Source organism: Vipera berus (genome assembly GCF_964194415.1).
Source record: "Vipera berus genome assembly, chromosome: 5".
NCBI lineage: Eukaryota > Metazoa > Chordata > Lepidosauria > Squamata > Viperidae > Vipera > Vipera berus.
In genome coordinates this window covers 98552057-98565798 of record NC_138207.1, presented here as the reverse complement: position 1 = coordinate 98565798, position 13742 = coordinate 98552057, and the positions used below count along the sequence as shown (strand labels likewise).

The 13742-nt window shown below is 41.3% G+C and overlaps 1 protein-coding gene across 1 annotated transcript in view; it reads left to right on the top strand.

The window, feature by feature from the left end:
* NRG3 (neuregulin 3) overlaps positions 1 to 13742 on the top strand; it is a gene marked incomplete at its 5' end in the record, with an annotated part of 601033 nt that overhangs the window by 562367 nt on the left and 24924 nt on the right. Inside the window, 2 exons of the mRNA XM_081329735.1 lie at positions 4309 to 4411; positions 9736 to 9862. Coding sequence (XP_081185861.1) covers positions 4309 to 4411; positions 9736 to 9862 — 230 coding nt within the window. The remainder of the gene's footprint in view (positions 1 to 4308; positions 4412 to 9735; positions 9863 to 13742) is intronic.

Here is a 13742-nt window from a genome sequence, read left to right as displayed (position 1 = left end):
TCTATTTAAGGGGAATGTCTGGGAGGGCTGGTTTGCTGAAGGCAACCGCTCGGATGGTTCATGTTTCTTAAAGCTCCGGTTTCTTGGTTCGTGTCTTGTTTGTTTTTGTAGCTATAAATTTGGCAGGCGTAATTCCAGCCTCTTGCCGGTTGTAAAGGGGTTGTCCCTGCCTTTTCTGCAGGGCCGGTAGCAGGCTGGTACAGAACAACAAGTGACTGTCTAGCCTCTTTTTAAAAATCTCTATTGATAGAGCGCCCAGGATTTCCGGAGGGAAGCTGTTCCACTGGTTAATTGTCCTCACTGTTAGGACGTTTCTCCTTAATTCCAGGTTGCTTCTCTCCTTGATCAGTTTCCAACCATTGTTTCTCATCCTGCCCTCTGGTGCTTTGGAGAATAATGTGACCCCCTCTTCTTTGTTGCAGCCCCTCAAATACTGGAACACTGCTATCATGTCCCCCCTATTTCTTCCTTTCTTTAGACTAGCCAAACCCAAGTCCCGCAGCCGTTCTTTGTATGTTTTACCCTCCGGGCCTTTGATCATCTTAGTTGCTCTTCTCTGAACTTTTTCCAAGGTCCCAACACCTTTTCTGTAGCATGATTCAGATTGTAGTATTGATTCAGATGAAGAGATTGGGTAATTGTTGTCTCTCTTCACCCATATATTATGGCTGCATCTGAGATATTTTAAATATGTGTCTAAAACAAATGGGTGTGTCAGTTGTTCATACATTTCGAACAGTGTATATTTTACAGGAGTTAAAAACCAGATCTTTGCCAAATATCTCCACCCAATGCAGAATGGGTCTTAGGAATTTCCGTGGGAGAGTTAAAACACTTGTGTCGCTCTTTCCTACTAAAATGAATGGGCCTGAAAAAATAACTTCAGCTCATTCAGGTCCCTTTGCATTATTCATCTTGATGAAGGACAAAACGTCATGGCAGAAAGCTCTTCTATGAATATTTATGTTAACTATTTAATTAAAATACTCCTCCTCACAGATATGTGTGTGTGAGGGAAGGCAGTGCTTTTCAGAGTCTTGTTCAAAATCAATAATGATTGTTTAGTCTCCATAGACAAATAGTGCTAATCACTATCCCATTTCTATCAGAGAAAACAGCCAATCCTCTTTGCATTACTCTATTCCTGATCAAATACATAACATATGTCATGGTTCTGACAGATGAAACTCTTCAAAAGAACTTTGAGGTGTTGTTTACCTTAAAGAATCTTTTATTCGGGAAACAAAGTATCAGCACTACATAGTTAAACCAAAAAACTAAGTTCTCCTCCCCTGGATACAAAGTAACAAAGTACAATTCCCTCCTCCAATAAACCGTCATAAATCACATTCCCCAATTAGCTTGAAGCACGGGCTTCCTCCCCAGCCCACCAAAATGCTATCAGCTCTGAGCCCAATGTCCTTGGGTTCCTGCGGTTGACTTATTATTGTGATGACTAGCTGGACTCTCATCCACATCCCCCCTCCCAGCATTGGCTAACTCTAAAAGCGAAAGAGGAAAATGGGTGCATTTCCATCTGTTGTCAAAGCAAGAACATCCAATGTTAGCAGCGTTGACAACACATTTCTTTCCAGGTTTTAATGCAATATTTTACCCAAATATTTGTCCATATCCTTCAAGCTGTAAGCTTGCTGTTCAGCCTTAGTGTAATTAATGCTTGTATTATATGTTAATGTCCAACAATATAACCCAGAGGAATTGAACGACCAGTGAAAAGAGGAAGGCTTTGATTAAAATATTAAAATACAGTGGGGAAATCTTGATTCACTTCTATTTAAGTGTCTCAGTTGCATATTAATTGTCCAGTAATTGTCTTCTTATCATCTGGAGTGTTTTCTTCAGCGCTGTGATAACTATGTTTACCATAGACATCGCTTTAAATAATATTTTTTTTAAAAAAATTAACAATTGCTAGGAAAATGATATCCTGTGCATATTAGACCATGTCTAAGATTACAGAAAGGGATGTGGTGGCTCATTGGGTTAGGATGCTGAGCTTGTCGATCAGAAGGTTGGCAGTTTGGGGGGTCGAATCCTGAGTGCCGCGTAGCAGAGTGAGCGCCTGTTACTCGTCCCAGCTTCTGCCAACCTAGCAGTTCGAAAGCACGTAAAAAGGCAAGTAGAAAAATAGGGACCTCTACGGTGGGAAGTTAACAGCGTTCTGTGTGCCTTTGGCGTCTAGTCATGCCGGCCACATGTCCATGGAAACGTCCTTGGACAAGCGCTGGCTCTTCGGCTTTGAAACGGAGATGAGCACCGGCCCCTAGAGTCGGAAACGACTAGCACACGCGTGTGCGGGGGAACCTTGACCTTTACCATTTAAGATTACAGAAACCAATGACAGAATTGGCTTGTTTTCAATTCTATCAAACTAGAGGAAATTCTTTTGAGTTGGTTTTTATTTTTATTTTTCCCCCCAGTGCTGTAGGTTTCAGCATATGATATTGCTTTTTTTGCTTGGCACTCAGAGAAACAATAACACATTTTTGTGTGTAGTTAAAGGGCAAAACAAAGTCCTGAAGTACAATAATAATTGTGTTCATGAAAGAAATTTCTGTTACTTATATGGTTTTCTGAAGAAATGGGCAGCTACTGCTGCATCTGAATACATTTGGTTTTTATAATAATGTTCTCCTAGATCCATGGGAAACATTAAAAGAAACTTTCTTTCTTTTTTTTCCCCATAGAAGCTGTTAAAGCCAAGCTTTTAGGCGAACAGTTAAATATTGGGCTATAGGGACACTGGCCAACTATTTAAAATAGCTTGCCATCCTATCTCAGATTCTTCCACATATACTGTAAAAAATGTAGGAATATTTCTGTTAAGGAATTTGTTGTGCAGAGGTCTCCTTGTGCTACCAAGGAGTTGCACAGACAAGGAAGGGTACTGAGAGCAGTAAGAGTCACACAGTAAACACAAGAGTACACTGAGTTGTAAAAGCAAAAAGTAGTTTACTTTTGAGGTGGTGTAAAAACAAAAATGCACAGTCAAAAAATAAACAGTCCAGGTCATACACAATAGTAACAGTCCAAGAAGTAATCCAAAATGCAAAGTCTTCTTACCGGTCCAGAGGTCAATACACAGTTCAGGTAACAGAGCAAAAACAGTAATAGTAGTGAGCAGTGAATTCAGAGAGAGAGAGAAGCTACGTTACTAGCTCCCTCTTATGGCCATGAGAACACTTACACACCCATTGGCCAATTAACATCTTAAAGACATAACATCATGGTTAATATATTTTCAACCCAACATTGTAGGCTAACACCATATGCCTAACAATTTCCATGTGATTTAGTATTCCCTGTAGGAAAATAGGTTGGTTAAAAGAGCTGAAGATCATGCAGTAAGCTTTATTATGGATTATGAGGTCTTGGAGGATTCATGAAAGTTTAGCATATAATTTAGTATATTGTGTTGGCCAACAACCAGTGGGATTCAGCCAGTTTGCACCAGTTTGGTAGAACCGGTAGCTAATTTTTGGTTGACTTCGGCGAACCAGCTGATGCCCTAGCCCTTTTTCACAAGGCCTAGAATGGACTGTCGGAGGTGCATGGATGCCACTTCCGGAAGTCTGCCCTGAGCTGGGAAGGCCTCACAATGGACTTCCAGAAGTGGCGTCCATGTATTTCTGGTGGATCGTTCTGGCCCTGGGAGGCCTTCCAGGCTCAGAACGGACATCTGGAAATGATGTCCACACAGAGAACCAGTTTTTCGGGTATTTGAATCCCACCACTGCCAACAACTCAATGTCCTATGTAACAAAGTAAAGGTAAAGGTTCCCCCACACATGCGTGCTAGTCGTTTCTGACTCTAGGGGCCGGTGCTCATCTCTGTTTCAAAGCCGAAGAGCCAGCGCTTGTCTGAGGACGTCTCCGTGCTCATGTGGCCGGCATGACTAGATGCCAAAGGCGCACGGAATGCTGTTACCTTCCCACCGGAGTGGTCCCTATTTTTCTACTTGCATTTTTACGTGCTTTCGAACTGCTAGGTTGGCAGAAGCTGGGACGAGTAACAGGCGCTCACTCTGCTACGCAGCACTCGGGATTCGACCCGCCAAACTGCCGAGCTTTTGATTGACAAGCTCAGCGTCCTAACCCACTGAGCCACCGCGTAACATAAAGCTCCTTAATAAAGCTAAAGGTTTTTCATCAAAATGTGAAGGAGATATTATTGACCACATGAGCAAAGTGTTAGGCATGTTTACATAATTTTTGAAAGAAACAATCTCCATAATTGTCAACATTTCTGTTTAACATTGTCATTATTCTTAATTTTATTGTCCACAGAGAGCGAAGAGGTTTACCAGCGACAAGTCCTGTCTATTTCCTGCATTGTCTTTGGGATCGTCATTGTGGGCACAATCTCGGCAGCATTTTACTTCAGAACAAAGTAAGAGTCCCTAACTTGTCCCCACCCTTTCCTTCTAGTCTGCCAAGACATTGGTGTTTTCCACCTGTTGTATAATTTAGACTCTTGTTCTGGAAAAAGACATACCAGAGATCTGTTTCATGCAGACTGTCTTTCTGAAATGATGAGCCCTGAAGTTAAAACACATGTAGTAGAACTACAATTATGCGCTTAGGTACTACTCTGAATCAATTCGGATCAAGTGAGATGGTTTTCTCCAAATATATATGTGTGTGTTTAATGGGACCAGTTTTTTTAATATTAAATTTATATGCCATCCATCCACCCATCTTACCTTGCAATGCAACTCTGAAAAGAGTCAGGGTCAACTCCAGGTTTGAATCAATATGGATCAAGGACATTGTCCATGTCTGTCTTAAAGTGGATCTAATTTACACAATTTCATGCAACAGGGTCTTTAGGATTTGAATTGTACCAACAAAATGTAGAGAAACAAGTGAAGGTCTTGGTTAGTTTTTGGCAGTCCCATTTAGGTCAGATGGCTGTAAGAATATGTAAAAAGAAGCTGATCCTTACTTACCTAAGTTCCTTGTTTTATCATTTTTCAAAAATAGCTGTGCCTAAGCAATACTGAACGTTCTAGAGGTAACAGAGGATGATAGCAACGTGGTTGGAAGTATTCGGCTTGATTCATGATGAAATAATTTATTGCAGGAGTGGAAGTTTGTCACTTTCTGAATAGTTGCTGAGTTACAACTTCCATCAGCCATGTTTTCTGAATCTGATGGATGTTTCCAACTCCTAGGAGTAGAGAGGCTGACTTTGTACTATGCCCAGTACAAAATGTAGCAGTGATTAAAAATAACCCATTACTCTCCTATGAATCATTCTTATATTATACTCAGGTATTTTATTTTTATATTCTGGTTCATTGTGGTCAGCCAGATGTTTAAACTGGACTTGACATCTACCACCCTATCGAATCCTTCCCAAGGACCTGAGACAGGCAGATGTTATTCTTCATTGGTGTTAAAGGTATGGGAGCAGGATGTAAGCTGTTCCAGTAAAACCACCTCTTGCAATTGACGGATGGTGTTTTCGACAATGCCAAGGGTGTACAGATGGTACTCCAGTTGTGCTGGGATTGCACACAAGGCACCTATTACTATTGGTAATATTGGTGTCTTTGCTTTCATTTGCCACAATTTATGGTATTATTAAAATAATTCATTGCACAGTTAGCCAGGCATCCAGCCCACATTTGGCATTTTTATCCTCCTATTGAATCCTAGCCGAGGACCTGGGACAGACATACAGTATGTGGATCTTTGATGGGGTTAGAAGTATTATTATACTGTGTGTAGAGTGAAAGGATAAGATTGTAAATACCTGTGAATCTCGTGGCATCATAAAACTTGACTGGAGAGAGCTAAGACTTTCAATAAACAATTATCTCTTGTGAAATTGTTCTTGCTATCAGGAATGTTATGTCCTTTGCGAGAATAAAGTGCTTTGGCATTTTTATGCTACTTCCTCCCTGTTTGTGTTTCATTTTCTTCCCTTTGTGGTTTCGTTCCTGGAAGCAAAGACAAATATTTGCTTTCTTCAAATCAACGCCAGACATTCTTCAGGGGAAACCGAACAGGTCAATTATCCTAATGTACTGTAGAATATTAGTGAGAAAACTCACAGTACTGGGAGTTATTCTGAGTTGAGACGCACCAAATTTCAGAGGAAGGGACTTTAAAACATTGTTTATTTGCCCATTATATTAAATTGGATTCAATACAATGCCTCTTCCTTCCAGATATTTTTTTTTAAATTTAATTTCATTTACTCTGTTCCTTTGTTCCACTTCACACTACTTAATCTCGCCAAGTCTCACAGTGGTTTGCAGTAATCTGTAAGAAAACTCACTGAAGCTGAGGGAGAAGAAAATAAATATATCAAAGCAACAATAACAAATGGCAGGTGGATGTTAAATGCCTCATTTATCTTCGAAAATGGCTATTAGCCCTTCAGTTGCCCACTCTGGAAGGAAGAAAAAAAAAAAAGATCAGGCTGAACACATAGAGACCCACTGTAATGATTTTGTTGTTGTCGTTGTTAATTCAGTTTCCAAGATTTTTAACCTAACTCCTTCCGACTTAAAATTAAACTTCATTAATGAAATTCATTATGAATCTTGCTTTCATGATTAAGCTCTGCCGTTAAGGGTTGGATATTAACCAATGATTAATCATTACCCATTGCCATCACATCCATCGTAAAAAATGTATGGAGGAGGAGGAGATGGAAGAGAAAGAGATGGAAGAGAAAGAAGGAGAAGAGGAAGTGAAAGAGAAGGAGAAGAGGGAGGAGAAGAACAAGAAGAAGAGAAGAAGAAGATGGAGGAGGAGAAGAAAAAGGAGAAGGAGAAGAGGGAGGAGAAGAACAGGAAGAAGAGAAGAAGGAGAAGGAGAAGATGGAGGAGGAGAAGAAAAAGGAGAAGGAGAAGAGGGAGGAGAAGAACAGGAAGAAGAGAAGAAGGAGAAGGAGAAGATGGAGGAGGAGAAGAAAAAGGAGAAGGAGAAGAGGGAGGAGAAGAACAAGAAGAAGAGAAGAAGGAGGAGAAGATGGAGGAGGAGAAGAAAAAGGAGAAGGAGAAGAGGGAGGAGAAGAACAGGAAGAAGAGAAGAGGGAGGAGGAGAAGAAAAAGGAGAAGGAAGAGAGGGTGGAGAGAAACAAGGAGAAGAGGAAGAAGGAGGAGGAGGAAAAAGAGAAAGGGTAGACAAGGGCCAGGAAAAGGAGAAGAGGGAGAAGAAGGACAAGGGAAGGGAGAAAGAAAAGGACAAGAAGATGAGGAGGATGGAGAAGAAGAAGGAGAAAGAGAGGGAGAAGGACAAGGAAGAGTAGAAGGAGGAGAAGGAGAAGGAATAATGTTTTGATTCTAAGAAAATGCTGTTCTATAAGATTGTTGTTGTTAGATGCGAAGTCATGTCCAACCCATCATGACCCTATGGACCACGTTCCTCCAGGCCTTCCTGTCCTCTACCATCTTCTGGAGTCCCTTTAGGCTCACGCCTACTGCTTCAGTGACTCCATCCAGCCACCTCGTTCTCTGTCATCCCCTTCTTCTCTTGCCCTCAATCTTTCCCAGCATTCGGCTCTTCTCCAGTGAGTCCTTCCTTCTCATTAGGTGGCCAAAGTATTTGAGTTTTAGCTTCAGGATCTGGCCTTCTAAAGAGTAGTCAGGGTTGATCTCCTCTAGGACTGACCGGTTTGATCGCCTTGCAGTCCAAGGGACTCGCAGGAGTCTTCTCCAGCACCGTAGTTCAAAGGCCTCGATTCTTTGGCGCTCAGCCTTTCTTATGGTCCAACTTTCACTATAAGATTAGGCTACAACAAACCTAGGTTTCCCTTCATGAAAAATTGCCGGACTGCCAAACTTCCAGGAATTCCCTAGCATTTATATTTTATGCAAAAAAGATTCCACAAGGACTGCCTGGCAGTCAGAAGCAGTGGTGTAAATTTCTTCTCCATGCAAAGGCAGACTCAACCACAATTTCAGCAGGGAAAAGATTGACCAAGCCAAATCCAACAATGCCAGGGAATTCCTGGAAAGTGAAGGGCTGAGACAGATCAGCCATCCACAGACAAATGCAGATAAATCATGTCTACGCATCATTTAAATGGCAGAATAAAAGGCGGAAACAACTTAGCTAGAGAAGAGTAGCATCAGATGAACAGTCAAGGCAGAAACAATATCCTAATCAAGGAACTGTTAAGGAGGAAAACCTCCATGTCCACCAAGACTGACAAGCAGGCTACTACTATATGTAAGCAACAAATAGTAATATATTGCAGTTATATAGTTATATATTTCATTCTGGGTTCCTTGCTGCTCTCTAAGTTTGGTGCTTTTCTTACAGATGTTTCATTACCCGACTAGGTAACATCATCAGTACGGTTTTATGTTACTCAGTTGGCAAATGAAACATAGCATTGATGTTGCTACCTAACCTGCTAATGAAACATCTACAGGAAAATAACCAAGCTCAAAGTAACCCAACAGTTTAATCCTGATCTACATATATTCGGCACTATGGAATCCTTAAATCTCTACCTACACTCTATTGGCCTCTTGTGATCATGAGTTGCTGAACAGTCCTTACCACTGGATGAGTATCTTCCAACACATTGAATTCTATGTATTGAAAGAATCATGGTTATGATTCTCCAATGTATTATTATTATTATTATTATTATTATTATTATTATTATTATTATTATTATTATTATTATTATTATTATTATTATTATTATTATTATTATTATTATTATTATTCATTGCACAGTCAGCCAGATGTTCAGACTGGATTTGGCATTTTTGTCTACCTATCGAGTCCTTGAGTCCTTACCAAGGACCTGGGATAGGCAGATGTAGATGTTTGATGGTATTATTATTATTAGTAGTATTAGTGTTATTGCAAGGTCTACTGAGACTCTGATGTATTTCTACAAACTATCACTCCCCATTTAGGCATTCTAGAGCATTTTTCATAAATCAATTGCTTAATAATCCCTTTAACATTCACTTTTAACATTCCATTTTAATCTGAGAGCAATTAAGCTACTGAAGAACACTGTCTATATAACCACGAGAAATATTTTTTAAAGAAATGAAACCTATTGCTTATGCAGCATTTATTGTAGTGATTACATAGGTAATAATTTCTTACAAAAGGCAGAGCAACTCCTTTTATGGATATTTCAATAAATGAAATTACAGGAGTTTGACTTCTTTTCCAAAGAAAGTGCTGGTGTTTAAATAGAAGCTTACTGTCCCAGCTTTATTTTCAATTCATTGGATAACAAGCTTCTGCTCCAACATAGTCAATGCAGAATAATTATTCCCATCATTTTCCCCCCTCATTTTCATAAGAGGGAGCCAGTTTAATGATCTATCCATTCTCATTTTGCAAAATAGATTTCTGTGTTTGCACTGTTTATTTCAGCCTTTTCCTAACTGTTCTTTCTTGATGGCTTCCAAATTTTCAGTCACCTTGGCATTCCATCACCCACTACTAAAAACCTGGTTTATTTCAAATGAAGTCAGTTGTCCCATTTCAATCTCTTCATGTTGTGAGTTCTACATCCAGGGGACTTATCTTAAAGCATATGACATCATTGTCCTGATGTCATGAGGACCTTGCTAAGGAAGAACCCAATGCAACATCTGATTGGATCTGTTCTTCCATTGCCACTCAGGTTCGATTAGCAGTAAAAAAAAAAAGCAAAATGAATTAGAGGGTAACTAAATTACTTTTTTTTGTGTCCGTTGGTTGGTTGGTGTTTCTCTGTAGAAAGCAAACGAAGTACATCCAGGAACAGTTGAAAGAGGTACAGAATGGGAAGACCTACAGCCTTAATGCTTCCAGCATCATGGCGAAAACAGAGACCAGGGCCCAAAGCCAAATCCATCTGCAAAACGTGAGTAAATGTGCCAGTGTTAATCCTTATTATGCTGGCTGAATATTGGAATGCTGATGGCACGGTCATTGTCACTTCTTCCTGTCTCCCAAAGCGGACCTAGTTTGCAGCTGTGGTCCTGGACGTAAAAGAGGGGAGAAGAGAGTACCAGCTTTATGCTTGCTTTGTCCAAAGTTGGCCATGATGAACGTCAACGTCTCAACTGGCTTAGCAAGAGTTGATTCAAATACGGTCAAAGATGGATGCTTCCACCACCTGCCACATCAGGAGAGGACATTTACATGTGGTGCTGCAGCCATCAACGATACTGCTCATGCTTTGTTTGATTGTTAACTATATGCCTCTCTTAGCTTTACATATTTAACAGCTCTACTTGAAATGGCAGCTCACTGAGATCTCTATTGAAAATTGTCTTTTTTCCCCCTCCTGGCTTCTAATCTATACATCATCAGCAGAACTGCTAAGTTTATGGCTAAGGCAGTTGACCAACGTACCAAATAGATTGGGGTATCCTGTAAAGGCGATGTATAGTATTTACCTGAATGTTGACTTTTTCTTCTTCTTAACACATACCATATTTTCCCCAAAATAAGACTGGATCTTATATTAATTTTTGCTCCAAAAGACGTATTGAGACTTACTTTCAAGTGATGTCTTATTTTTTTCATGTACCACAATCTACAATTAATCAAATAAGTAACGTCAATAATATTACTTATTTATATTTAATTATATATTAATATTAGGGACGCAGTGGCTCAGTGGGTTAGGATGCTGAGCTTGTCGATCAGAAGGTCAGCAGTTTGGCAGGTCGAATCCCGAGTGCCATGTAACAGAGTGAGCGCCTGTTACTCGTCCCAGCTTCTGCCAACCTAGCAGTTCAAAAGCACGTAAAAAATGCAAGTAGAAAAATAGGGACCACTACAGTGGGAAGGTAACAGTGTTCCGTGCGCCTTTGGCGTCTAGTCATGCCGGCCACATGACCATGGAGACGTCCTCGGACAAGCGCTGGCTCTTCGGCTTGGAGACGGAGATGAGCACCGGCCCCTAGAGTTGGAAACGACTAGCACGCATGTGTGGGGGAAACTTTATCTTTATATATTAATATTATTATTTTATAATTCAATACATCCATCATGTGTTGCAATCAACATACTACAGTAAATGCATCCATCTGGCTGGCAGTTTTAACTGGGGCTTATATTATGAGCATAAGTGAAAAATCATGCTAGGGCTTATTTTCCGGTTACGTCTTACTTTCGGGAAAATACGGTGTGTATTTTATGATTGTAAGGTAGTCCTCGACTTATAACAGTTCATTTAGTGACTGTTCAAAATCGCAAAGGCATTAAAAAAAGGTGACATGGCCTTTTTCACACTTAGAACTATTGCATGAGTCACGTGATCAAAATTCCGATGCTCGGTGACTGGCCTGTATTTATGACGGTTGCCGTGCCCCAGGTTCATGTTATCCCCTTTTGCGACCGTCCGACAAGCAAAGTCAGTGAGGAGGCCAGATTCAGCTAACAACCATGTTAACCAACTTAACAACTGTAGCAATTCGCTCAACAGTAAGAAAAGTCATAAAATGGGGGCAAAACTCACAACTGTTGTCTCTCTCAGCCACAGAAGTTTGGGGCTCAATTGTGCTCGTAAGTTAAGAACTACTTCAGACATGTCAAACACAAGGCCCGGGGGGCCAGATCCGACCCGCGAAGTGGTTTCATGCGGCCCGCGAAGCCATCCTGGAAACAGTGTGGGAACGCCCCCCACTGCCTTGGCCCTGGCCCAGAGACCCTCCTCCTGCCAGAGACCCTCAGATCTGTCCCACTCCTGCCCAGGCCCCCATAGGCACCCTTGATGCGAACGATGTAGAGCTGGCCACGCCCACCCAGTAGGCCATACGCACTCTAGCCACGCCCACCCAATAGGCCACGCCCACCCTGGCCACACCCACCCGGCCCCCTGAGGGCAACCGCAATGCTGATGCGGCCCTCAATGAAATTGAGTTTGACACCCCTGAACTACTTGCATTTTTCTTTCATTTATATTACCCTGGACTTATATCCTGTATTTCGCTTTTGTTTTATATTCGTCATAACACAAATCAATCAGTCAATTGAACTATCAGCTGGCCTAGAACTTCATGGAAACCAGAAAAATTCACCGAGCACTTTGCGCTGTACAAAGAAATTTGAGACCTCAATCCCAAATTCCATCCAAAAAAAAAACCTCTGCTGAAAAATGGCAGGTTAAGAGAGAGGGTAGGAAAGAATGGCGAAGAAAGGATTTGGAGAAGTAATTACCTCGGCCAGAGGTTGAAGTGAATGTGAGAAGGAAAGTTAAAATAACCCTGTCTTGATTTTTCTTATTGTAACAGGGAAGAGAAAGAAACCTGGACAGAATTTCCAGATTTTGTAATTATGCCCTATGTATCCAGGAATATTTCACTCCCAGAATCCTTCTTGTGTCTGACCTTTGAGAGACTGACAAATTCTTTCAAATCCACCCAATCCAGGCACCAAATCAACTCAAAACTTTAAACAAAAACCTGGTTCTATCGTGTTGAGTTCTGTGTCAAAGGAAGTTTGACGTTACTGTCCATCTTCATGTTCTGTACCAGCCTGCTACCGGCCCTGCAGAAAAGGCAGGGACAACCCCTTTACAAACGGCAAGAGGCTGGAATTAAGCCTGCCAAATTTATTAACATAAAGCAGAGCAAAACAAAACACCAACCATGAAACAGGAGCTATGAAACAGGAACTAATCAAGCGGTTGCCTTCAGCAAACCAGCCCTCACACGCATTCCCCTTTTATACAGTTCAGGGCATGGCTTCTCTCTGCCTCCTTCTGAGGTGCCCCATTGCCTTCCTCTGTTTACTCCTGATTGACTTCCTCCTGCGTCGGGCGTCCTTGAACAGGGCCAGCTGTGGGTCATCTTCATCCACACTGTCAGGCTCACACAGCTGGGTCTCCGTCGTGACCAGGTGGGAGGGGCCTGGCTGAGGGCTCTCATCAGCAAGATCTTCAACCCCCTCAGCAACCTCTCCAACACCCCCCTCCTCCTCTGAGTCGTCCGACCCAACTGCCGAACCCACAGGCTGACCCTGAATCACAACACTTCAGACCTGTCACTGATGAATCATTTTGGCCATTATTTTCACATACATGGAGGAAAATAAAGATGTCAAGCAAAGAAAAGATGGAAATGAATAAAAATTCTGGATAATCTTATCATCAAGGCTGAAGCAATTCCTTCCCCTCCCCCCACTCTTTTAAGACTAGGTCCTACTTTTTGTTATTGTTTGTTCCTCTTAAGTGCCATTACGTCAATAAACAGTTCTCTTGAAGGGATTTATTTTTTTTCCCCTCTCAGAGTTTTAATCTGTTTTTCAGGGGCTTTCTTCCTTTGTTGAGAGAAAATTGGAACGCATGCATTATTCATTGTAGTGGATGATCTTATAATAGAGGGTTACTCATTACTTGAAAGATACTTTGCATAAAAGCACAGGTCGAACTCTAACTGTGATTTAAAATAAGGCCAGTTTGGGCTAGATCAAATTTTATCTCCCAGATCACAGCACTGAACTGCAGCTATAGGGCAGTATTAACTTGGTTTTAATCTCGTTGAGATTTCACTGGGAAAAGCCAAGATGTTTTGATATTCCCAAAGACTGGAAAATACGTCAGGTAATCCTTGACATACATCCTTTTGTTTAATAACCAGTTAATAACAATGGCATTGGAAAAAGTGACTTGCGACCATTTTCAGACGTACGACCATCGCAGCATCCCCAGGGTCAGATGATCAAAATTGAGAGGCTTGGCAACTGGCATGTGCTTATGACGGTTGCACAGTATCCTGGGGGTCACACGATCC